The 9,144-nt window shown below is 39.6% G+C and overlaps 1 protein-coding gene across 1 annotated transcript; it reads left to right on the top strand.

The window, feature by feature from the left end:
- Positions 1-5,074: 5,074 nt before the first annotated feature.
- On the top strand, positions 5,075-8,846 carry SNAP33 (soluble N-ethylmaleimide-sensitive factor adaptor protein 33). The gene is made up of 5 exons (XM_089985488.1): positions 5,075-5,959; positions 7,882-7,975; positions 8,060-8,187; positions 8,269-8,366; positions 8,565-8,846. Exons 1-5 carry the CDS (start codon positions 5,192-5,194, stop codon positions 8,662-8,664), a joined length of 1,188 nt encoding a protein of 395 aa, XP_089841614.1. The 5' UTR covers positions 5,075-5,191; the 3' UTR covers positions 8,665-8,846.
- Positions 8,847-9,144: the final 298 nt, after the last annotated feature.

The following is a 9,144-nucleotide window of genomic DNA, read 5'->3' as shown; positions in this document are numbered from 1 at the left end:
AATATGCATATAAAGGCAATCCTCTTCATTTAGTGTGAGAGATTGTGCATGAATTTCTTCATAAAAAAAGCTTAATTAGTTTTAATTAGAGAAATATGAGAAACTCAAAGAAATTGCTAAAAATTACAGAAAATAAACAAATAATTGAATTAACTAAAAATTAAAAAATATATATCAGAATTTATCTCATTTTCAAACTCTGAATTTTAAATAGGTCTCACATCCATTTATAGATGGGGTCTCTAAAATGTCAATCCAAGTAAACTACTTAATTTGATAAGCTCCTAAAAAGATAAAACTTATCTTAATTAAGATATGGATCGAACATAAGGATTCAATATCCGTTACAAAATAATTTAAATATGAAAAATGATAAAAATATCTAAAAGCATCAAAATTGATCCAAATGGATCCTTATGGACCCAGGACTTCTGCTCGGCTCCTGCATCATTCTTCTCGAGTTGGAGAAGACTTGCTCTCAAGTCTGAATCTTGTTGATGCTTTTTTCAATCCCATACTACCTTGTAGGTTATGGGACCAAAATACCATACCAGATCTCCGCTTCATCAACTAAGTAGCCAAAATTGTTCTGGTATGCGTTTGAAAGCCATAAATATTATTCCTGAATCAACCAAAGTTATCTGGATCCTGATTCAGATCTGGATCAAATGGATCTAGTGTAAGCTTGATCCAACGTGAAGAAGTCCGTGAGCAAATGAGATGGACCTCTCGCTCTTTAAACCTGTGCGCCAAGCATTGATTCAAAATATGGCTCTAAAGCAAAACCCTTAAAGAAATTGAGAAACTCGGGTCAACTGAATAACGAATCAGGGTCTGAAGGCCCAAACGGATATGCACGACCTTCGACCCGGCCTGATGAGGATCTGAACCTGTTTGAATCTGCACAAAACCGATCTAGTATTGATAAAAACCCTGTTCCGCTAGCGTTACAGGCTCGAACCAGTTTGGTCTGTTAGAGGGTTCGAGAAATCACCCTCCTGATTTTTTTATCATAGGTGGAGGAGGCACCCTCCACCGCTTCCAGGCGAGCTGAGCCAGCGCCTCCTCCAATAGGCTGGTGTGGCACCGACCATTGGGATTCGGCCGACGGATGATTATCGATCAGGATCCCACCAACGACGCATTCTTTGTCGATGGGGAACTCCATGCCGAGGTCGACGATGGAAGCACACTCCAGTTTCCCTATGCTATCGACATCGGCCAGATCCTGTCGATGAAAAGACGTCGATTAGTTCCCTGCCACTTGTTTTGCACTTCTTCTATTGTTTCATTAGTTTGATGACTCGTCATCAGGCTAATCTTTATATTTCCTTTCTTGCTGATATTTAATGAATCTTTAAAAAAAAAACTGTATGCCATTTTGCAGAATACATAAGCATGCATAATTTTTATGAAGATTATTCCCAAGATGAGCTCATGAATTATGATGTATAGTGCCATATTGAAAATTGAACGGCCTACATTTAATTAACCCTTGTTTACGTCTTATCTTCTTGACATGTGCATTTATTTATTTTGCACCACCAAGGGAAAAAAACATTGTTATGGATCGCATATTGGCATGCCTCCAATTGATAAAACCCTAGAGTCTACCAAAAAAACAGGTTAGGTTTACAACTTTTTTTTAGGTATAGATGTTCATGGCCAAGGTTGTTTTGATCCAATGAACCTTATAAATGGATACAAGATATCCAAAATAGTAGAGTTTTTTTTTTTTTTTTGATAATTCAAGGAGAAAAACCCCTCATCACCGGTCGTAAATTGGTTGTCCTCTTGTTGGCAAAACCCTTGAGGTCCCTCCTACCCACCGGAGAGTACATCTAGCTCCACCCGTGAGTTTCAAACAGGCTGGGTTTGGTTCGGACTCAATGGAACCAGACTTGGATTAGATTTTTGGGTATGGTATCAGGTCCGGACCCAAGTCTAATCGGGTCTACTATAAAAAACCCATACTAGGATCCCATAATTAAAAACTACATAAACCAAACTCGGTAAAACCATATTTTTTTTATCATTTTTATTTTGAAAACTTATGGGTCTTAATCGGAACTTGAGTCGGGTCCAGGCCTGGTATAAAATTCTACAAACTATACTCGAGTTCATGTATTAATCAGACCTTCGAGTCCAGACTCTAGTCTTAATAGAGACTTCTTATTTATCACCATAACTGGACCCTATAGGGTTTGATTAGGGTCGGGTAAACCAGGCCCGTTGACACCCTAGATGGGTGGTGTCCTCTAAAAGTTTTGCCTTGCAGGAGGCTAAGTGACTCGGTTCTTGTTAAGGGTTTCCTTGGTCATAAAAAAAAGATTGCACCTAACGGTTTCGTGGTTTGATGGTACATACAACTGATTGTACGAAAGCATATACTGATGTGTGAATTATAAGAAAGAAAAAGATTCTGGTAATATTTTTTTATCAAAAATGTAAAACGAAAAAATATGATGGTTTTTTAAGTTTAAAACGAATAATAAATGATATTTAAAGTCTCAAACTTTTAAATCCAAAAATATTTAGAAAATACATAAAAGATATGCTGATATGGTAACTTTGAAAATTAGTATTATTTTGCAAAATCACCATGTTTTTTTTTAATCAATTTTCATTTATCTAACGACATTTTCAGATTAGTAAAGATGCTTGTGACTGGTTTTTACTTTTCAACGGGCTGAGGGCATTGACTTTTTAGGGGGCGTTTGCATATCACCTAACGGGGTGGAAACCCTTGCCCCAAAAAACGGAATCGACCCCCTCACGGAAACTGTTTCTGAGGAAAACGCACCTCAAGCGCGTATTTTGGCACGCCTGTCAAGGGTTTTCCACGAAAACGGTCATTTTCGCTGTTTGTGTTGTCACGGTGGGCCCTGCGAAAATGCAATCGATGCATTTAGGAGGAAAACAGCCATTTTCCGCAACACACAAACGTATCCTTACGGGGCACGGGGGCAGGGCAGAAAGAATTGGTCAAAAATGGCCATGCTTACGCTAGCAACGTAATTGAATTATATAGTTCAAAATGGTCATACTTGTGAATTTTTTTTTCAAAAAAAAAGGTCGTTAATTTATTATGCTCTGTTTTCTCATTCTTCAGAGAAAAAAAACTAATCTAAATTAGGCTTTACGAAAAAGAAAAAAAACTAAAATTAGGTCATAAATGAAACTTCCATGAGGACCTTAATGTCAAAACGACTCAGCCAATCCCAAAACCATAAAAAAATTTACACCTCATATTGACCTCGATGTTCCCATTTTAAGAGAGATTTACAATTTGTCTAACCCAAAATGACCAAACTACCCCTTATAAAGCTGTTTGACCAACTTTGCAAAACCTAGTCAAAGAGGACGTACTTGGTTTAGTAGTCGCTAGCTAGAGCCATGGGCCACTGTAATTTGGACCGAATCAACTTGTGCTACTCATCAAGCCATTGAAGTTTAAAATCAGAGACTCACCGGGACCGAATCATGACCTATTGAACTTGTACCCCAGGACCAAGTGAGTCTGAGATGGTCATGTTGGTTTGGTCGAGCCCCCGAAGTAGATTTAAAATGTGGATGGACTGGATCAACTTCTGGCATATATTTTGACCTTTTTTTTTTTTGCAGACTTGGACACAGATCGAATCCAAATGGAAGTAGATTCAACATTCATTATAGAGTTGACAATCCAGTACTGGACATGCTTGGCTGGGCTGCAACTCTGCCAAGCCTTAACTTGCCTCATGGGAGTAAGCATTAAGTTGTTGCATCTATTAAGACCTGCCTACTCCCATAAGACCTATGCCTATTATTGTATGGCTGTGGAGAATGTGGTTTAGACCTGAGGGGTTAGCCGAGTTGGAATGGGTCTGGGCTGTCAGACGGGCAGTCGAGGTTCGATTCTTGCGGGCATTATCCTCATTGCATAAGTCGAAGCTGGTGGCTGCCTGGGTCGAGGGGCGCACCGGGGTTTACATCCCTCTAGGGTGGTTTCCCTGTCCATGTGGAAAAAGAAAAGGAGAATATGGTTTTTATTTTCACTAACATGAATTGAATGTGAAAAATGATCTTCCCTTTCTCATGGGCATTTTTTGGTCAAAGTTGTCCCACTCATTGGCTTGGCTCAACAAAAGAATTGATTCGGCTTCAGTCAACGAAAGACGGTCTAGGTTAGTCTACTAAATAGTCACTGCAGAACTAGATCAAGATCCAGCATAAGCTCTACATGTCAAAGTATCGAGCCCTCAACGGGCTCAAGGAGGTTCAAACATGCATTACTCTTGTAAAAATATGTTTGTCTATCGCGAAGGCTTGATCTAGGTTTCGGATTGGTTTTGAGTCAAAGTCTTCATTGAGTATTCGGGCTGCGAAAAAGAAGCCGTGAAGTGGTTATGAACGAGTCAAGTCTTTCATTCAGTCTAACCAAACCCACCCATAAAAGGGTCAAACTCAACCAAGTTGGCCAGCTCGAGAATTGACCATGTAACTCAAGGTAGGCTCCTATTAGAACCTAGCCAGCTCGAGAATTGACCATGTACCGAAATGACGACAAGTTAGTAATTTCCTTATTGTCAACCTTAAAAATTACAAATAGGCACTCAAAAAATAGAAAACAAAAAACAAAAAAAGCTTTTTTTAACTTCTCTTTTTTTAAGGGGGAGCATTCAAAACGCTCTCTCTCTCTCTCTCCGCTGAATCTTCTTCCTCTTAATTTCTATATATTTTTCTCTTTTTTTGCCGTTTAATTTGGGGCGCCACCTTCTTCCTGATTTCTTATCCCGCTGCTTTGACCCAGTTTGTGGCCCGGAGTCAATCTGAAGCCCTGGTTTTCTTCCCCCCGTTTTTAATTGAATTCCCAAGTTCTTCCTTTTCGATTAAGGGAAGGGGGTTCTCCAATTCCAATGCGTCAGAAATCACGAACACCCACTTGGAAAGTCTCCTTCCCGAGCCTTCTATCGACGATTTCTTAGTGATTTCTGTCATTCAATCGACCACCCACTTCTTGATTCCTTTATTTTCTGGAATCTGTCTGGTGCTTCTACCGTTTAAGCAACTCCCATCTTCTTGATTTTCTTTTCCTTTGGTGTTAATATTGTGGCGTGGTTAAGATAGTGCGAGTTTAGTTTGATTCTTTATCCCCATTTGTTTTCATTAGTTTCTTGCCTGCTTTTGTGGTTTTTTGCGCAACACCACCATGTCCAAAACTGGCCGGAATTACGCCAATTCAGGGAGTCGTGCAGCGAACCCATTTGATTCCGACTCTGATTCCGATACAAGAACCACGGCAAGGCCCCCGAGACGACCATCGTCTGAGCCCGTTCTCCAGACCTTCCCTAACAACCCTTTTGATGATGATGACGACGCCGTGTCTGGAAAATCCGGTTCTTCCGGTAAGCCCGGTGGTGGCAAGAAATCTGGTTCTACAAACCCATTTAGTGATAGCGAAGATGGCTCTGAGGTTCAATCAAAGGGTGGTAACAGTGGGCACGCGGCCGGGGGTGGCGGATTCTTTGCCCAAATCAAGGAGAAGGCCGCGGCCGTGGGCGAATCCACCTTCTGGTCGGCGGGAAGATCGAAGGAAGCCGGGGGCGCACAAGCCCAGAAGCCCAAGGCGGGGAACCCACCCGAAGAACAAAAGCAGAGGGATGAATTATTTTCTGCTCATGCCGAGGTGGATGATTCCGCTTCAAATTCGCAGTTTTCGATCTCACGGGCAGCCAGAGGTCGGTACAAGAATGACTTCCGCGATGCGGGAGGGCTCGAAAACCAGTCCGTCCAGGAATTGGAGAATTACGCTGTCTATAAGTCGGAGGAGACAACGTCCACGGTGAACAACTGCTTGAGGATCGCCGGGGATATCAGGGAGGACGCGACGAAGACTATGGTCATGCTTCATCAGCAGGGCGAGCAAATTACAAGGACGCATAATGAGGCAGTGGGCGTTGATTACGAACTTAGCAGGGTAATTTTTTCTCCTTTCTTTTTATAGTCTCTGTATTACTCTTAATATCAAGTACGTGTTTGCTATCTCTCTCCACCATATAGCTTTTTATACCGCTGAGATGATTGATTAGATTATTGTGTTCTTATGCATTCATTTGTTTTTTAATCATCCTCGTGCATTGGGCGTTTTGTTTCATTTAATCTTGTCTTTGAAGTAGAGTTTGAGATTGTTTCCATTATATTGACAAAGTTTTGGGAGGAGGCAGAGCCTGTATTTTGTTGGCTAACTCTATTCTTTAAGCGTAGAAAGGCATGCTAAGAACAGTACTAAAGAAGTATTTGGAAGAAAGATAATATGTTCTTTGTGGTATTCAACTTCTGTTTTCACCAGAGAAAAACTTGGTAGGGGTTAAAGTAAATTGAGTTCTTGTCATATGCTGAATCATAGGCGATAGAAGATAAAACAAGAAAAATCCATTCAGGCTTGTAAGGCCTTCAAAATAACATACACTTTTAGGAGATCGTTAAATTAGACAGAGTTATTTTCATGAAAAAGAATCACTTTTGTATTTGTGATTAAGGTTTTGATTTTTGTTTTTCTTGAGGGAAAAAGATTTATTATGATAATGAATGTATGTAAAATAGCTTTTTCTAAACAGCAACTTTGGTTGAAAAATGTAAAGTTGTGTGCTGCTTCTGTTTATAATTCTATTTGTTTTCTCTCAGTTACTATAATTCCTAAGAGTGGCTAACTAGATAGAAGATTTTCATTTTTAATGATAAGGTTTATCCATTCTACTGCTATTTGGTTGTTGTAGTCTGCTTGGAATATTAATATGCAAACTTATAATAGTTATGTTGTTCAATTGCTGAAGATGAGTGAGTAATGGCTTATATATACTGTTGTTTGTTTATGAATGCCTGCTCTCTGGCACCATCTTCTCTACTAGCAACTTTAGGTAAACAAGGTGTATGTATTCTATTCCTTGTTGGAGTATTTGCACCACCTGTTTTTTTAGCCCCTCAGAAGGAATGGATCTCGCAAGAATGTCATTCTGAAACTTCTTTAATCATTTGATGGATGTAACATGCCCAACTAACTGCTAGTAGGTTCTGTTTTGGAGCCTGGAGTTGAAGGGCATCAGAGGGGAAACATAGAATATAGATTGCCTAAAGCAATGCTTTTCAAGGGTTAGGATTTGACTTTAGATAGGAGTTGGGATGGATGTCTTTGGGCATTAGCTTTTGTCATTGCCAAAAGCCTCCCAATTCCTCAATTCTGCTTCCATCTCTTTGAGGTAGTTTTTAGCAATCCTATTTCTGAATACCATATGGTGACGACTTTGTTTTCTCCATGACTTATTTTCCGAGTGTTAATCAATGATTTACAGCTCCTTTTTATTATAATCGCATTCTTGCTGCGTATTAGCTGTGAAAAGGGAATGCATGACCAAATATGACCAGCTATCATCTATCTAAGTCATACACTTGTATAAAAATAATATTTGACTTAGGACTTGGAGCTGCCCAAGTCTGCACGCTCAAGTAACCTGTATTGGAACAACACTCAAGTTGAGGTGCCCAAGGCTGGTTGCTTCTTGACTTGAACTTGGGTTAATTTAACTTGAGATCAACTGTGAATGCTGACAACTTAGCCTGGGATTTCAGCTTCCAACTGAGAAAGGCTATTATCAGCCTTTCAACTTGGCCTGGATTCCAACTCAATTCACGAGTCAATTCATGTTTGTTCAGAAGATTCTGATAAACCGAAAATGAGCTTAGCAGATTTTGATGCTGGGATGGTCAATGTGTGCAGAAGATAATACTAATGCATGTAGTGTAGAGTCTTTTCTAATGCATCATATATTTTTCATCTGGTCGATTTTGTCATTAGTTCCTTTGCTTATGGTTTTTCCCTAATGCATCATATTCCTTCTTCAGGGGGAGAAGCTGCTTGGTAGCCTGGGTGGCATCTTCTCAAAAACGTGGAAACCAAAAAAAGCCCGGCAAATCACTGGACCAGTGATTACAAAAGGCAGGTTTACAGTAACTGTTTGGTGCCATCGTAATTTTTTTATTTTACTCGGATCACAATTGAATTGGCATTCTTGATTGGCAGGTGATTCATTCAAAAGAAGAGCAGCTCATATGGAACAGAGGGAGCGGCTGGGAATAGCCCGTAGTCCTAAGGGACAATCCAGCACTCAACAGTACCCTACTCCATCAACTGCTCAAGAAAGAGTACAGGTGGACAGTTTGAAAAATGTCTTAAATTGCACTGCCATGGCAGCAAGACTCATATTTGTTTGGTTTCTTTTCTTAAAACAGGTGGAGAAAGCAAAGCAGGATGATGCGCTTTCTGATTTGAGCAATGTGCTGGGCGAGCTAAAGATTATGGCTGTGGATATGGGATCCGAGATAAATAGGTGAGTCTCACCAGACGTGAAATACCATTGTAATCTCAAATTTTGGCAAAATCATACACGTCATTTTGAACAGTCTATTAGTACTAGTACATTCAGGCCGTGCTTCCTGCTTCGCGTGTATGATCTATTATCCTGTTTGATAGCCAGTTTCTCTTTTTTCTCATTGTTTCATTTCTTTTGCCTACTGTGTTATTGCAGGCAAAATGTAGCACTGGATCACCTTCATGATGATATTGAAGAATTGAACCACAGAGTGAAAGGTGCTAATGCTCGCGGGCGTCGTTTGTTGGGGAAGTAAGCCACGTTTTTGTGGCTGTCCCTGTTAACAAAGCAGAGAGACCGGTTTTCGTCAGCTTAATGCATTTATTTCTGATGCACTTGATATTGATCATATGAGACTATTTCTCTCTTGCTATTTATGTAACATCTGCACAAACTCTCACATATTTTCAAAATACAATGCATCTGTTTGTATATATGCTTCAACAGTTATAGCCTATGCAAGTGATGATCCATTACCTGCGACCAACAAATTATTGAAACAAACAGTAGTCACAGTTATGGCCAACATTTTGAAGCTATTTCTATGTAATAGAAAGACCATTTCGGAGTGAAAATATTGCGATATTCTTTCATTCAAAATATAATCATGCTATCGCAATAATATGATTTTATTCATAGTATATTTATAATCATATTATTGTTGAAACAAACTATAGTCACAGTAATGGCCAATATTTTGAAACCACTTATATGTAATAGGAAGACTATTTGAAGG

This window comes from Nuphar pumila, chromosome 13, assembly GCF_984573655.1.
Source record: "Nuphar pumila chromosome 13, dmNupPumi1.hap1.1, whole genome shotgun sequence".
Classification (NCBI taxonomy): domain Eukaryota; kingdom Viridiplantae; phylum Streptophyta; class Magnoliopsida; order Nymphaeales; family Nymphaeaceae; genus Nuphar; species Nuphar pumila.
This window is presented reverse-complemented; position numbering and strand designations above follow the sequence as displayed.

Excerpts from the sequence above, each read along its gene's own strand:
- SNAP33 (XM_089985488.1), top strand. The coding sequence starts at position 5,192 with ATGTCCAAAACTGGCCGGAATTACGCCAATTCAGGGAGTCGTGCAGCG. Across the intron at positions 7,976-8,059 it reads TGGACCAGTGATTACAAAAG|GTGATTCATTCAAAAGAAGA; the intron begins GCAGGTTTACAG and ends CTTGATTGGCAG. Across the intron at positions 8,367-8,564 it reads ATGGGATCCGAGATAAATAG|GCAAAATGTAGCACTGGATC; the intron begins GTGAGTCTCACC and ends GTGTTATTGCAG.